At 45.2% G+C, this 17,041-nt stretch overlaps 2 protein-coding genes across 3 annotated transcripts; both read right to left on the bottom strand.

The window, feature by feature from the left end:
* Positions 1-2,023: 2,023 nt before the first annotated feature.
* On the bottom strand, positions 2,024-7,748 carry LOC128767388 (uncharacterized). 2 transcript variants are annotated; one of them, XM_053879414.1, is made up of 4 exons: positions 7,029-7,748; positions 6,119-6,178; positions 3,023-3,125; positions 2,024-2,613 (listed from the first exon to the last, which is right to left on the bottom strand). In XM_053879414.1, the coding sequence occupies exons 1-4, from the start codon at positions 7,218-7,220 to the stop codon at positions 2,258-2,260; spliced, it is 711 nt and encodes a 236-aa protein (XP_053735389.1). In that variant the 5' UTR covers positions 7,221-7,748; the 3' UTR covers positions 2,024-2,257. The 2 variants fall into 2 exon arrangements, with proteins under 2 accessions (XP_053735389.1, XP_053735390.1); XM_053879415.1 differs by lacking the exon at positions 6,119-6,178 and having other exon boundaries at positions 7,029-7,745.
* Positions 7,749-8,069: 321 nt separating this feature from the next.
* Positions 8,070-16,635, bottom strand: rnf20 (ring finger protein 20, E3 ubiquitin protein ligase). Its single transcript, XM_053879413.1, has 22 exons — positions 16,535-16,635; positions 16,097-16,271; positions 15,941-16,009; positions 15,760-15,858; positions 15,525-15,672; positions 14,679-14,864; positions 14,479-14,594; positions 14,218-14,364; positions 14,076-14,150; positions 13,795-13,914; positions 13,479-13,658; positions 13,274-13,409; positions 13,065-13,186; positions 12,024-12,180; positions 11,647-11,950; positions 11,461-11,578; positions 11,040-11,189; positions 10,761-10,973; positions 10,337-10,462; positions 9,070-9,210; positions 8,888-8,992; positions 8,070-8,598 (listed from the first exon to the last, which is right to left on the bottom strand). Exons 2-22 carry the CDS (start codon positions 16,259-16,261, stop codon positions 8,422-8,424), a joined length of 3,054 nt encoding a protein of 1,017 aa, XP_053735388.1. The 5' UTR covers positions 16,262-16,271; positions 16,535-16,635; the 3' UTR covers positions 8,070-8,421.
* Positions 16,636-17,041: the final 406 nt, after the last annotated feature.

Below are 17,041 nucleotides of genomic sequence, written 5' to 3'. Positions count from 1 at the left end.
TAATTCCAAATATTCAAAAATATAAATTCTAAATTCAATATTTTTTTATTCGTAACCATTTAAATCAATAAAAATGATCGTATAACAGTGCCATCAGACAAGACCAACAGAGTACCGAGCTATGACACTTTCAGCCAATTGTGCCGCACGCCGTGGTCACGTGACATCCTGCCAGCCTGTGCCTGAGGGAAACACAACTGTTCAACTGTCGCACATCACGTCCAGTGTTGTCACAGGTTCCATCCGAAGATGCGGCACACACAGGTAAGTTGCTACGCGCTGACTTGCCTGCGAGCTTCCGATTTCTTTACTTGCTTTTAAAGACTTGTAACAACAAGTGGTCTGCAGTGTTTGCTTCCTGGACAGGAAGCAAACACAAGCAAGAGATATGTGCTGCACAGCACAGCATCCAAAATGACTCGCGTGTTTGGGGTTCAAACTTTCTTTTTCTGTCCGGCATCCTTCCACGGGAAACTGCCACAGAGCGGTCCAGCAAGTTGCTGCCTCCTGTTGACGGGGAACGTCATTCTGAATAAACCAACTCCAATTCTGTTATTAGCACTGTTGCACTCAATTTGGCATCAATTTACCACGAATAAATTCATTCATTTACATTCATGAATCACATTTGAAACTTGTTTTATCGAGACACAATGTCCGTGAATGCTTTTTTTGCTTTTAAAAATAAACGGAGGCAGTAAATACAATAACTTAAAGAGGATAAAAGAGGATAACATAAACTAAAGAAAACATCATTTTTGGTGATTCAACGTTTGCATTTTAACCAATTTCTTTGCTTTCCTTGATGTTCACAGGGTCCAAGGATGCCAGACAGGTTGGTTTCAACCGAGAATCCACGGATCAAATTTTTAAACATGTCAAAGAATTGTTTTATGATTGAAGGAAAGAGCCATCCCAATTTAGCAGGCTGCTTTAGGAGAGTCCAAAACTTACAAGAGAGCCAGTTGGAGAAGGTGAAAACACGTCGTGGTTAAAGCATTGTGAAAGGCCAAATTCCGCTGACGCCCAGTCCACTGAGACAATTACACTGGGCAGCTCCTGCAGCCTTGTGAGAGTGCGAGCTGGTGTCTGGACTCCGGCCCACTTGGCAGCGCCCCAGGACCGAGATAAATTTGTCACCGAGATCAGCATGGCTCTTCTCACTCAACCTGAAGGGATCAAATTCACCTGTAGCTGACTCACCACGGTTGGAGCCAAGCAGAGCTGGTCAGGGAAGAAGGTTGCTGTTCCCTGAAGACGTTGAGATCAGATCAGGAAACTGTTTGTTCTGTGTTGTATTTGACCCACACTTAAGGGAGACTTTCACTGTGAAACAGTGGGGAGGGTGGTGCTATAGTAGTAGTAGTAGAAGATACTTTCTCAGTCGCGGTATTCAGCTCAGATTGTGCAGTTCACAGCTCACGAATCGATGCTGGGATGCGATCTGACTGCTCACACTGTATGACTATATACGACACATGGGACTGTTGTACCTGAAAATGGAGCGTAGAAGAAGCTGGAAAAAAAGCTGGAATGGAGTGCAACTAATCCTGATGCAATCCGACAGAAACAGGGAGGCAGAGGGGGGTGTTCTAATATTCATCAAATAAAATAAAAACATTGGTGAATCCCGGTCCATTCTGTAGCCATCTTCACCTGGTCCGTCTCTTCGTATGTCCAGGCAACGTGTTAGTGACTAGTAGAATGGTAGGAGAAGGAACCGCCTTCCTCGCTTCTGATTGGCTAGTCCGAACCAAATCCAAGTCAAATTGAGTTATTTTGATGAACAATTGACAATCTTAAAACGGAGCCTGCTCTCAATGTGCGATGTTTTTGTGGCCTAATGAAACAGCCAATAACACGAGTCTATACTAAATGGATATAATTTACATTTACAATTTCTACAATGACCAAGGTTTGTTGAGGTTGAATCCTAATTTTAAGCGTTTTTATTCACACTTTACGTGTTCCCTTGTTTATTTCCTCATCTGTGTTTCCACAAACAAACTGCTCAAAGGTTGGATGAAATTTACTTTAAAATTTATTGTTCACAAACCAAGGAAAGACATCACAACGACAGGACACTTTCGGATCAGCTCTCTTGAGCAATACATCAAATATCTCAATAAAAAATCTTCCCATTATGAAAGCAAACAAAGAGCGATTAAAAATCCCAGAGATTTTTCTTTCTTTTTCTTTTTTTTTAAACTCCTGTAACATTTGACACGTGTATAAGAACCAGCATCTCAGAAAACCCTCACTCGGCTTTCCTCTTCTCCACGGCTCGCACGCGGCCCTCCAGGCTGTGAAGTCGAGTCTCCACACCGCAGGACTTTTGGGAAGAGGCGGTGATGAGATTCAGCGTGACCCAGCCCAGCACCAGGCCGGCCAGACGGACCGCCGTGGTGTCGGCACTGGCGTTGCGGTCCGCCACGATCAGTCCAAACAACCACAGAGCCAGCACCGTCTTTATCACCCAGAAGACCTTGCACACCACGCCCACCAGCAGCCGCAGGACCATAGTCAGCAGCCAGTAGCCGATGAGGGTCAGCAGACCCCACTGGGCGACGGCAGTCACTCCTTCAGGGGTGAAGTGCGGCAGAGACATGGCAACTGTGAAGACAACAACATGCCACCTATCAGTTAGTGTCTCCATTTTGTCACTAGCTTTTAGCATAAAATTTATTTACATCACAGCTTAAACCCAAACTTTAGAGTTATGCTACGGCTTTATGTGAAATATACATCATATACGTGTCATTTTACACCAGTGTAGAGGTTCTCTCTCTTCCCTCGCTCTCGCCAGACTGGCTTGTACTTCTCCTCGCTGGTGCTTTTATTACCTGTCATTCAGGTTGTCTGCGTGCCTGACAACTGGAGTCGCCCAGAGGGGCAGAACACTTCATGTTTTATTTCCTTTCACTACCAGAGAGAAACAAACAAGCCCTTTCTGCCCGCCCCAGCACATACAAGGGAATAAATGGAGCATGCACAGGAAGCCAGAGTTTGAAAAAAAACCCACCATCAAATCCTGTGACCCTCAGGATCTCGGTGACGTAGACCGCGATGACGTTCAGGCCGCTGGCGGCTCCTTCAGCCAGGCATCTTATGACCGTTTCAAAAAACTGAAAGGGACAGGCGTGTTAGCAAAGTTGTATAATCTGAGAGGGCACTTTTTCAGAAAGTATCACTACATTTTACCATGGAAGTGAAAGAAAAGAGTCTCATTTTTAGGCCAATTTATATGATTTTTTTCTCTCATTTTACTGGTAAAAACACAAGAAACGTGTTACTCTCATACGCAAATCTCTACTTTTGGCATTTAACTTTTTTTTTTATTTGTAACATCACTGTAATCATGTTCACACATATCCTGAATATGAGTATAGGAATAATATACATTCAAACTCGCCATGCTAATATAGCATTCACCTGACCTTCGATAAAGATGATGATGAATAACTATTTCAGCTTAGCTCCAAACATAGTGCTAATGCTGCCAACGATAGCCGCTGCTATCATGTAGCGCTTTGTATTTTCATTAAAGAGACGGACTGAGTTAAAGCCATGTAATACTGTTGTAACACTTGTAATGAAACTGTAGCAGCACTACAGTGACTTCTGCAAACAGCTGCGTCCTACACACCACTGCAGCCATGTCGTCCAGTTCACAACCTCCCCTCCCCCATGAACCTACACACACACACATCTATATAAAGCAGAGTCAAGGTCAAGGGGAGGTCACTAAATGTCTTCTCTGCACCTGTTACTTCACACACCAGTGGCACACAAGGAGCAGCGACTGGGGACAGGAAGAGGAAAACACTTCCACTTATTAAACTCAGTTGACACTGATCTAGCCTCAGGCTTAATGGGGTTTCCTTTGAGCAAGGCAGTATCTCCCACTTGTTTCTATACAGCCTGACGCCGACAGTAATAAATAAATAATAACCGTGGAATAGTTCTTTTAATGCACTGATTCATTACCATAAGATTGTTTGGGAATGCTTCTGCAGTTTCATGACGGAGCAGGTGCTGGACCCATCCATCCGGGTCAGGCGCCCAAAAAGACATGGACCACCTCTCAAGTCGGATTCATTTGCTGACTCGAGCTTTTCTGTCTTATTACTTAGGATCAAAGGTGCAATGCCTTTGGTCCAAAGTCTTAATCTGTGACGTCATCTTCAGGGGGACAGGGGGTCGTCGACTACCACCAGGCGGGTGCGGTCTCGCTCACTAATAAACCAAATGAAATCAAAAATAAATGCAGATATTCCGAGAAGAAGAAGCGGATCCTGGACTGGGTGTGGGTTTGTTTGGATCACCAACTTTATATCTCGGTTGGATAGCAACACCATGGTTCTCCTCGACAGCAGGACCGGCCACACTGGCGAGCTTTTGTCAATGTCATGATCCACCTCTAAAGGCATGACACTCTCTGGTTTAGCTATGGATTGCAGTACATGTTTCATCATGTGCTGGATTAACCAACTCAGAACTGCGCATGACGTGAGACACATTTTGTTTTTCAATCATTTTACTTAATATACTGGATCATTGGTTTTGTTTGCTTTAAAACGTGCCACAATGATGCCGATTTGTGCCACCTGAACTGAGCTTTGACAAAGTTCTGATATAAAGCGCTTTAGTTAGATTGAAAAAACTGATAGCGTCCCTTCACATTTTCATGTCTTCGATTTTCTTCATTCATAATGTGTTGTTCATTTTTTATATTTCACAGAATCGGTAATACAATATCTGGTATGTGATCTTGTTAAAGCGGCAAAACTAAATAATGTTTGTTTTGTTTCCCAGAGATATCAGAACAGGAATATCTGCAATCTCCAGATTTATTGATGCTGGAGCAGTGGGACAAAATGATATTGACGCTCAAGATAATGTAAAACAAAGGTTCCCAAGAGACAGAAATATGAATTCTACATACTATTCTAGATGTTTTCTCAGCGCATTTGACCATCTTTCAGCCTGTTGACAACAAACTTGTTTCCATTCATTTATATTCACAGAACATCTAATCTAACAGCGATGCCAACTGAATTTTCATTTGAATAAAACAACTTCAAATATTTGCTCAAAAACAGGTTTCAGTTACACAAACAATACTGTCAAAAAAACAGATGCTTCTCAAAAGCGGTAGTTTTGTAGGTAGTAGTTTTATAATGTGTCGATTTCCACAAGAAACAAGCGGCTTTTAGATGCAGAGTTTAGTCTTTGGCAGACTTTGGAAGACGCAGCTCCTAACAGTCCCTCTTTTTTTGGGGCTGTTTTTGTCAGTAGCTTCTCCGCGAGACATTATTAATAGTGTGCTTGCATAACATCTTCCACGTGTGTGTCAAACTCATGGTCTGGGGGCTGCACTAGGTCAAGACCTTGAACATTACATCTGAATGCAGTGTTAGTTGATTCCTTCATCCATGAGCATTGCGCTTTGAGGAGAAAACTGGAGTGACTTTTGCATCATGAGCTTGTTGTGTTTCTAGTGACTATTTACCACACTAGAATCGTACGAGTTTTTCAACATGTACACATCATAGACCAACAGGTTCACTAAGCGTTAAGCACTCGGTTTAAACTCTCACTTCCCAACCGATAATGTCAGTTACAGACTTTTTAATAAAAGTCAGATTAGTTTGGCCTGTAACTTGTGGCTCCCCCAGTCTGACAGGAATGAGGTCGCCTTCAGGAATCTCCTCCAATGACAAGGCACCGCTGCAAACTCTAATTTGAGGGTCTCCATCCAAATATAACTGAGCAACCTCAGGGCTGCCTCTCTCACCTCGGCTTTGTACAAAACTACTGTGGAGCTTCTGCGTGATCGAGAGTTAATATTGTGAGAACTTCAGTTTTGCTGTTGCTTTCTCAAAGACCAGCTCTGATCTGACCTCGCAAACATGATGGGAAAATACAAGCACACTAGTGGGAGCGATATCTATAAACAACAATCAAACAAAGGGCACTTTTCAAGGCATCTAAACCTAAAACAAAAGAACCATGCAGACACACAAGCACATGATCATCATCCCATGCTTGCTCTCTCAGCAGAGCCGGAGCAGGGACATGGCCTCTGCTGCGAGGACCGTGTCAGGAGGTTCCTTACCATGGCCACGGAGTAGACGTTCTCCTGACCAAGCATTGAGTCTAGAAACGCCACGGCACGCTGGGAGACAGAGAGTGGAGTGGAGGGTGATGGACAGAAGCGGGAGCATAAGAAGAGAAGATGAGGGGGATCAGGAGGAAGATTAACACGTGGAGAGGAATGTGTGTGAAGGGTGAAGAGATATGTTGAAGGTGAAGAGTTAAAATTAGTCATCAGGTTCACTTCGGGATCGATCAAGAAAAGTCCAGTTAGAAAAGAGGTGAATAACAGGCGTTATTCTGGCGAGCACCAAACATTAATCTGGTGGATTCATTCATGGATAAATCATGAATACATAAAACGTATGTGCTCAGGGCCTCATCCACAAGTTGCACAACAAATAGACTCGAGTTATTGACAGTGTTTACATATGCATCAGCATCCACCCACCAGTCTGTTTACATATCTCCATATGCATTTACACTTTCATGTGGAGCCACATTCACACTGGCACTTACTTTCATACATTCCTCCTTTAGATTTCATTTAGATATGAAAATAACTTGCATTTTTCTTCAGTACTCCGCCATTCATTTCATTGATATTAACGTCATACATGTATATTGCCTGTGTATTGTGGTGGATTTCACCCATATATTGGTTGAAACTGAAACATGAATTCACGACGCATTTGTCACAAATGTATCCATCAAATCACGTTCTAAATTGTGAATCCACTACTTCAGTATTGATTCAATTCACCATCCATTTAAGCGTTATTGTTAACACGCTCATCCGTGTATGAATTTATTATTTATTTACCCCTCCAGTCGTCGATGTACCTCTCATTGACACGATACTAAACAGTTACACTCGGACTGAGATTGAATCCATGTTTGCTCGTCCGCACTATAAAAGGAGGACACGGTACCTCGGCGGTGGAGCGGATCACTCCGGTCCCCAGCAGCGACTCCGCGTAGCGCTGGATCTCCTGGCAGCTCGCCGCCACCACGGTGCGGAGGGTGACCGGAGCAGGAGCCTCTTTGGCCGGCGCTGCATTCTTCCCAGCGGCGGCCGAACCCAGCAACAGCACGACGGTGGCGAGGAAAAGCAACCGCGCCATGGTGCATCCACCGCGCCCAGAAGGAGACTCACAAAAAAACCCCACCGTGTGTGTTAACGCGAGAACTGAAGAGCAGGACCGGAGCAGGTCGAGCGAGATGCGTTCAATGACTCAGACCTGAACGCATCCTATTGGCAGATCGAAGAAGAGCCAGATCGGGATCATCCACTCTGCGAGTGAGTGCGAAGTGAGTTCCCAGTTTGAATCTGGCTGGCTTCAGTCAGAGCCCCGTCTCTGTCACGTATGATTATGGAGTTAAATCTGAATAGTTTCAGCGTGAACTATCCGGACTCACAAGGGCCTGAATTGGAGTCGAAGCGCTACTCTGAAAACCACCGACCTCGAGAGTCTAAAGCTTCTTACTCCAGCTGAGCTGCTTCAGCGACCGCGAAAAGACGTCAAGTTAGAGCCGACGACGGCTTAAGTTGTACAATCTCGGACCCCAAAAAAAAGAAAAATGGTGTAGTCGAAGTTCCTACTCGACACTCCCTGACTGGCGCGAGCTCGGTTCCCCGACAGAACCGGTCTGGTTCTGAGCGACGGCAGGAAGGAAGGAGGGAGGGAGGGAGGAGAGTGAGGCACAAAAAGACTGGCACGCCGGGACATGTGGTTTGGTTCTCCAGCTCGCACTTCCATTGACTTGTTATAATCCAACTACATGGCATCGTTATTCGGGGCTCAAGTGGGTGGGACAGGGGTTGAATTTCTTCACTCTGTGCTTTGAGGTTTCCCCAGACAAATGGTGACATCACCAGCTTCCCACGTGTCGAGCCTCTGCATCCTAGGCATTGACCACTGTGTCCTTCAACGACTTTTATTTGTACTCTAATTTGGCTGAAACTTTTATTTAAAAACAGAACAAGGCGGCTCAGTCAGTGGGGCAGATTTGAATGTTTTTAAGTTGCAATTTAGAAAACTTCCAAAGAACAATCAACAGGTTCACACCACAGTTCTACTTATGTGTCTGGAGGAATGTTTTTGTCACTTTACCTAGCTGGAACGCGTTTCCAGAACACACTTCACACTCACACATAAACACACACACACACACACCAGTTACAATCAGAATCTCTAAAGCCTCCTGCCCCACAGTGGAGGACTGAGTGGGAGCAGCTGATTCAGTCACCGTTAAAAACCTAAATATTAAAGCGTTAAGTTCAAAAGCCACTGTCGGAGCGTGGAGAGGAGGTCGCCGTCGCTCCTATCCGATGTAGATCCGGTGGAAGTCGTTGGCTCCGAAGGCGGCGTTGCACTTGGGGCACTTCCTCTGACGCGTGTCGTAGCGCGTCTTGACACACTCGAAGCAGAAGACGTGGAAGCACTTGGTCAGCACCGCGTCCTTGACGCGGGAGTTGCAGCACGGACAGGTTAGCCGGGCCTGCCAGGATGAAAGGCACCATTAGGAGTGAAGGGATTGAGAGGCCGCTTTCTCCTCGGATGAATGGTTCTTAATGATGGACTCTGGTATCTGGGGCAGTGGGGAGGCGGAGCCTGCCCTGGAGCCAGACCACTACCAGTTACATCACAGGACCTTTGAGAGGGTCCTGTTATGGCACACATCCTTGCACCTGAAGCTACAGTATGACGACAGCTAATCCCATGGTTATTTACACATTCACTCTTTGCTGCGCCTCGACAAGACGGCACGTCCCACACCATGACCTCACCTTGTACTCGCTTATTTCCTCGTTGAGAATGTCGTCCCCGTTGCTGATTTTCTCTGCCGGCTTCTTGGCCTTCTCAATCTTTCTCCTCATCTTGGAGATGTCCTCCTGCAACCCCACGTGACAGATGTGTTTAAACCATGGCGCTCATCGGGCCACACAACACACGGAATACGCCTGGGCACCTGGGCTCGTCTGGCGTTAAAAGACTCCTTCTCCCTGGAGAGGCTGTTCTCCACTACCTCCTCTCTGACCAGGCTGAGTCTCTGTTGGACCTGCTCCAGTTGAGCCCGCACCTCCTCCGACAGCAGCGCAGATTCCTGAGCCTGGAGACAAAAGTTAGAGCTGTGACTTGACTTACACTCTTTGAATCCGATTAACACCTTTATTTCCACACTGCAGGAATGTGGTGTAGCAGCTTTCACAACACATGTACTGACTGACCCTGGCACACACATGAGAACACAAAGAACCTATAGAGGGAGCCTGGGTCCTGTACAAAAGACTTCCTGAAAACGTTTCATCTGCACAGTTAAAGACGCTTGTTCTGGCATTATCCTCATGACGCAAGGTCTTAACACGACAAACATTCTCATCAAACATCAGCCACGTCTGACAGGTGACCAACCGCCACTTCTGGCAGCTTGAAGACAACATATCTTCCAACTCAAAGACTGATAATCTCTGACTGATGTTGGCTTCAGATTGACAAATGAGCGGAAACTTAAACCATAAAACACCAGCTGGTGAAGAATGCAGCCAGTCAAGTCTGCTTCTGTGTGAACTGGGAGGCGAAGTCTTTATTGTTCGTCAGACAAGGGGTTCAATGTGTGGCTTTGATTCAGTGCTTTCGTAACACTGCCTGGATTAGTGGTGAGGAGTTAGTCATCCATCAGCCAACATGTTTCTGTCTACTTTGAGGGCCGATGATGTAGTGTTTAACTTCGTACCAACCGCCATTTTACTTTTAGTTTTAAATGTGCTGGCATGAGCATCCCGTGAAACATTAAAGAAAAGAGTGACAGCAATAAAGAATTCTTCATTAGAATATGACATTTTCAATCCTATTATTAAATCCATCTGCACGGAACACTTCAGTGAGCAGCCCAAATCACTTATTTTCACATCATTGGCCATCAATAAAAATGAGACAATAGTAGGAAGCTATCATTTGCACCAACTAACATTATGTTCCAATGTTGCTGTCACAAGTACAGTAATCCATAGCAACAAAACAAAACAAAACAAAAGTAGAAGAGGAAGTAACAGAGGTAGAAGAGGAGGAGGAAGACAAAGTAGATCATTGGATGTATTGCCAAACAGACTCAACATGTGTATATAAACCACTATATATATATATATATATATATATATATATATATATATATATATATATATATATATATATATATATATATATATAAAATCTTGCATCATGTGCCTGGTTATTACCTTTCGTTTATTCATGTCCAGCGCCTGTGTCCTCAGCGCCAGCTCTCGCTCAGCTGTGCTTATTGTGCCCTGCAGGAGGCGCTCCTTCTCCTCCAACTTCCTGACCACTTGCAGCTGTGCATCAACCTTGTGTGCATAAACAGAGAAGCGTCTATAGCATATATGGAAGATCATATTTCAAACAACAGTGTTTACACCATTCATTTTGCTCTTAAACTCTTGGAAAGATTATTCAGTGGTTTCTGTCCATCTGGCACAATCTCCACTTGAGTCTCAGTTTGAGCTTCAGGTCTTCAACCATTAATAAAGCAGCTGCCATGCCTTAGATAGCAACATCTATCTGAACTAAACTACTGTTTATGTTACAACAGGGTACTTCATGAGGGTTTCTAGTGGGTCCACATGCCCGCAGACGGCGGCTGACCTGGGTTTTGAGCGTGAGCAGTTGGTCGGCGAGCTCCTCCTTCTCCTCTTTGAGCAGCTTGTGGATCTGGTTGGACTTGATCCGCTCGCTCATCAGCTTGAAGTTGGCATCGTCTTTTTCGCGCAGCTGCTGCATCAGGCGAATGTTCTGTTCCTGCATGTCCTCGAAGGCCTGCCCCGTCACGTCCATCTCGCTCAGAAGGGCGTCCTCCTCCTGTAGAGGGCGCCGGCGGTGAGTAAGTGGGAGAGACAATGTTGTGAACTAAAGCAGCCGACGCACCTGTTTTGCTATTGACAACTTCTTGTTGAGGATGTCGATCTGCTCCTCCACAGAGCGGATCTTTCTGAGCGCTTCTTCGTCTGCCATCTTCTTTCCCTCCCTCCTTTCCCTCTCCTCCAGCTCCCTCAGCCTCTGTCGCAGCTCTTCTCCCTGCAATCACACGGAGAACAATTCTGTCATGATCGCAGCAAAATACCATGACAAAAAGTCTGTCGCTTTATCTAGCGAGATACACACAATGAACCAGCAGGGGGCAGTGTGCAGTCGCTTTCTGAGAAAGTTAATACCACTACAGCCAGATTAATTTCAACCATAAAGTGTATCTGCAATGACAACCAGAAATCATTCGAACCTAATACCAACTGCATATATAAAGTGTCTTCAAGTAGAATAAATGGTGCGACAGTCCATCCTCGTTCACCTCAGACTTGGCTTTCTTCTCAGCAGCCATGAGCTGGACTTTGTCTCTCTGCTCCTTGGGCGCCGAGCGATACATGTCCAGCAGCAGCTTCATTTCTCTCTGGGATTCCTGTGCTTTCCTGTGGGGACAGACCAACAGATCATGTGACAATTCCATCCGGCTCCAGTGTGACAAAAAGTCACTCACTTGAGTTCAGCGCGAGTGATCTTCAGCTGCTCCATCTCTTTCCTCTTCGACCCTCCGACCACAGTAGGGCGCTCGCTGGCCGGCTCATCCAGCTGGTTACTGCTCCCCGGCTTCTCCTTCTCCTCTTTCAACATGCTACTGCTCAAGCCACTGCGGGCCGGCCTCTCTCGCTCCTTTTCTTTCTCTCTCTCCTTTTCTTCCTTCTTGATGATGTCCTTTTTCTCTTCCCTCTCCTTCTTCTCCTCTTTGTCTTCTTCCTTGACAATGAGCTCGGCCTCAACCCCAGCCTCGGTTTTTATGGAGGCTACCAAAGAGAGCGGTAAAAATGATCAGCGTGGACATGAGCATGGGGAGTGAATGTAGTGTGCATGCCTTACCTGAGCTGTTCTGAGTGGAAAAGTCGTTCTCTGGCTCTGTCTTGACAACAGCTTCTCCTGACGTGGCTGGAGTCGAGGGAGACGTTGTCTCCTCTTTCACCTCCGTCTCTGTGCTCGACTGTGACTGGAGGATGGCGCTGCCTTTGGAAGTACGAACCTGCGGAAGCAACAACAACCGAGAGTCACCTATTAACCAGTGTTTTCCTCCAGATAGAACAAACACAAGGAAGACTCGAGACACGAGAGAACCAGGGTCACTCCAAACTAGGGATGGGTGATATGGACAAAAATTATCGCAATATATGTTGTAATTTAGGCGATAATTATCAAGATAAATGTCCATGTGTTGTACACACTACAGTCTCTCTTGAAACTGTTTTATGATGAAACGTATTAGTGGAGTTTGTCTCCAACATCATTATTTGTTTATGTTTAAATATAATAGTGAACATGTTTCACCTCTCTGGTAGAAGCTGCCGGTGTCAGACAGACTGCTCTGCCAGTTTTATTTTGGGGTTAAATTGAGCCGTCTGTCTGCTGTATCTCATGTCTCTTAACAGTTGACTTTAACTATGGACCAGTCGGGACACACTTCCAAGATGCTATTGAAGAAAGAATGTGAGAGAACCTATGAGGACCAGTCCATCTAATAAAATAAACACGGATCCAGAGACTCAGAGTCGACCAGTGGCATTATCAAAGGTTCCGTGTATTAAAAATAAGTTTCAAACTACGATCGTGAACCAAAGTCCACCACACTCTCCACAACTGTCACACGCTGGTGTCAGTGTTCAAACGTCGATGTCGTCACGCTCTCCTCGTGTTCATGTGTGCAAGTCCAATGCAGCGAGCGCGTCACGTGTTTTTGAAATTTATCGTGAGCTGCAGAATTGTCATCGTGCAGATTGTGTTTGCCGGTATATCGTGTGCGATAAGTTATCGCCCATCCCTACTCCAAACCAAGACTTGTCTCAAGCTGGATTCAAACCCGAGAAACACAAATTACTACTGCATATCCCCCTGATGTTGTGACTTGCTAACCTGGTTGAGTTCCGCTTGTGTCTCTCGTAGCCTGATCTTAAACTTGACAACCTCTCCCTTCATCTGCTGGTTGTGTGTCTGCAGCGTGCTGATAAGATGCCGCATCTCTCTGTTAATGGGACCTGCGGAGTTGAGATAGAGACACTCTTAATAAACAAAAACAAACACTGAGTTAGGCAGACGCTAACTCGAGGAGTCTAAACACTCACCCGCTTGTTCGTTGGCAGCAAGGGTCTGTTCAAATTCAATCCGCAACATCTCGTACTCTTTTCTGACCTGAGCCAAAGTGTCTTCCAGCTGAAACACCTCGGTGCGAACCTTCCTCTGCAGAGCCACCTCATCGTTCTACACAGAGTTCAACACCATGAGAATGGACAGGTTCACATCACCATGGTGTCATCGTCTCACACTTGCCTCCATGTGCTCCAGCTGCCGAAGCCGCGCTGTCCTGGTCGTATTCAGACGTGCGCGGGTTTCGTCGAGCTGGGCCTTGAGCGTCAGCGACTCATTGTACAGAACAGAAAACTGGGACTGTAGACATCGATACTCCGAAGTGTCTTTCACCACACCCTCAGCTCGGCTGAGTACCTCAGCCTGTGAAATGAGACATGAAATAAAAAAATTAAACATGGGACAAGCTCATTAGAACTAAGTAACCTCCCGTCAAATAAGCTAAGAATAATAGAACTGTTCTTAGCATGTAAGCCAGAAAAGGGTTGTATGACTGCACCTTCATGTTGTTGTTCTCTTGGACAACATTCTGCAGGTCCTGCTGCAGCTTTTGAAGCTCAATGAGACGATTATCTGCCAGCTCCTGGTTCTCCTCAAGCTCACTGTTCATCTCCTCAAACTAAAACAGGGAGCAGATCCATATGAATACGGAAGCTGTTGCCAGCAAGACACATATATCAATATTCTACTTTAGACCTCTTATACCAAAAAACAAGCGTGATCAACAGCATCAGAAGAATACTTTCAATGGCCAGTTGAAACGGTTAGTGGTGTTCTCACCTTTCTTTTGTTAATGGTGATGGTCCCACACACACTGCTGGCCTCCCCACATACTTTGTAGCCTTTGCTATTGACCTGGAAGAAGTGTGGAGCTTGTAAAAACAAGATAAGGATTGATTGAAACAGGTTTGTGAGGACTCACCCTCTCCAGTATTTCACTCAGGTGCGCATTAAGTCGGTTTTCTCTGCGTCTGATTTTCTCCATGTCCCACTGGAGCTCCTCAATCTTCACCTGCAGCTCACTGACGCTCTGGTCAGCTTTGTTGGCAGCACGGCCCAGAGATCGGGACTAGCAGAGAACCAAAACACAACTCAACAAATGTCAGTAAGGATGCATGCGCCATTCTCTTTGTAATGGTACAATATAACTTGAAAGATGGAAATCTTAATGCAGCATTTTTACCTCGCTGGTCATCTGACTGTGCTTCTGCTTCAGGTCCTCTGTCAGTTGTTGGAGTCTCTCATTCTCCATGCTCAGCAGGTTGTTCAGTTTAGAAGCTGTCAGCCACAAACTGTCCCCTGAAAAGGAAAACAACCATAACAATATTATCACAGAGAGATCCACATCAAACTTTGTTCTGACTTCTCTTGCTCCCATCTTACCGACTCCAGAGTCAATCTCCGCTCTCAGTTGGTCCACTGTGCTCTTCAAACATTCATAGATCTCCACGACACGAGAGGCCTGTTTCTGACTGGATTCCACTCGCTCCTGAAGCTCAGCCTCCATCTCTTCACTGGTGCTGCTAGCCAAGGTGGCGAGGAAGGAATTGGAGGTCTCTCCCTGGTGGCCTGGGTGCCCCAAAATTGGATTTCAAATGAATTCACCGGTTCATGTATAAAGTTAACAGAGTCAGCCAATAAATAATTCCCCTCCCACTTTATCAAACATGCATCATCCTCCCAACTCAAACATACCATCTTCATGACCTCCTATATCACATTCATGAACCACAATGGCTGTCTTCCACCTTTTCTTATGACTTCCATCTTGTTTCCCATCTCTCTTTTCTATGTGCTCAAACCATCTAAATCTGGCCTCCCTAGCCTCATCTCAGGCCTTTTCTCCATGAGCTGTCAATCTGATACAGTAATTTCTGAGCATGCCCTACCCAAATGTGACATATGGCCTTTTATAGGATAATTCTTTGCAAGGTTACCACTTTTTGTGGCATCAGATTAAAGGGCTTTTATGGTGCTGTGTTGGCCACCCATGTAGAAAACTCATTTCATGTTTGGTAAATTCATTTCTAACATCGCTACTACAACAATAAACACTTAACCAAACTCCCACCATTTCAAAGACAGAAGCAACTCGTCATAAAAAAAACTCACACAACACGGCTTCAGAGTACACAGTCATTATAAATACCAATCCCAATTCTGTGCTTTACTATAACAAACGTTCAAAAACAATTTGAAGACAGACACACCATTGCTGACTCGGTTTACCTCTGTCTTTGGCCCTCTCCTGGTTTGAGTCTCCATCAGGCTCTGGAGTGTCTGGCTTGAGGTTGCGTCCCTCACCAGGAGGAGATTTCTCAGGTTCACTAAATGACTGGTCATGACGCCTGATGGTGAGTTTGATGTTTTCATCGAGCTGAAAGAAAGCAAGATCTTTTTTGTCAATTGCGCTCATCTACTGACAGTGTTTGCATGCATTATATCTTGAAAGGCTCCAACTCACCTGGTTCCAGTATCGGTTGAGGATGAGCAGACTGGCATCATCAGTAGCCTGTCGGGTTTCCAGTCTCTCAATTCGTTCTCGCAGTTCATCCTCAATCACCTGTATGCAACAGAATGTCCAAGAGAACTCTTTAGATTCAGTCACGTGTAGAAGTATTGGTCATGTCGTGTTATAAACTTACCTGTCTTTGGTCAAGGGCTTCTCCAAGCTTACGGTTCTTAGCCTGCAATGCTTTAATGTCTTGTTCTTCCTGGAATCCATTCAGTTCAGATAAGACTGTGTTCTGACACGTTCTTAGCAGAATGTTGAGGCTGTATTACATTCACAAGTTGCTCACCGAGTTGGACACGCCTCCGAGCTTGATCACCGTCTCCACTGCGGTGCTCCCCCCTGCAGACACACCTGGACCTCCGTCTTCACCATCTCGCTCCCTGCGCTTCTCAGCCGGCGCCCCGGAGGACGAGGGGCCGCTGGGGTCTCCAGGACGCTTCTGCCCCGACATCCTCAGACACCTGAAGCACCAAAGAGAATTCTCGATGTAATATTATGCACGTAAGAATGGTTAAAACACGAATAAAAAGCGACCGACAGATGTGAACCCGTCACCATTACTTCAGAAAACCGAGTAGGATAAGTCATCCGGTGCAACTGAGGCTAACTGTAGCCACTTGCTAACAGGCAGCTCAAAAGCTGTTTAAGGACACATATTATGACACAACCGGAACTGTTTCATCATCGGCATTACTAAAGCGTAATATTAACTTCGGTATCTTGCCTGTTTGACAATAAACGTTATTTTTCTACGTTGATATGTCTGCGGATGTTGATGTTGCGGCTTCTGTCTTAAGGAAGCGAAAAAAGAAAATGACACGCCGGTCTGCTTGAAGGTCGCCCCCTAAAGGCCTGGATGAGTGATTGCAAGCACCTATTTTGACGGACTTGCATTTGAGGAAATATGGAATGTGTCTCTCATAATCAGAGACAATGATAATGCAACTTGACAAATTAGATGAAATAGGTTAATTTCTAACGGAGCAAAATAAGAACTAATGATCACAGAAACTATGCAAATGTCCTGCGACTATAAATTAAATACAGTTGAAAAATATTTATTTATATTTATAATTTTGTCAATCAGAACATGGTCCTTAACTGTAGCTTTGCGGCCAAATAAACATATGCGCTCACCTGTTTCTGTGAACACGTAGCTGTGGCAAACATATCGATAAAATAGAAAAAGCCCTCACAATCTTCCTGGTGGACACATTTATTCAGGTGCAAA

The sequence above is a fragment of the Synchiropus splendidus genome, chromosome 11 (assembly GCF_027744825.2).
Source record: "Synchiropus splendidus isolate RoL2022-P1 chromosome 11, RoL_Sspl_1.0, whole genome shotgun sequence".
NCBI classification, from domain to species: domain Eukaryota; kingdom Metazoa; phylum Chordata; class Actinopteri; order Syngnathiformes; family Callionymidae; genus Synchiropus; species Synchiropus splendidus.
This window is presented reverse-complemented; position numbering and strand designations above follow the sequence as displayed.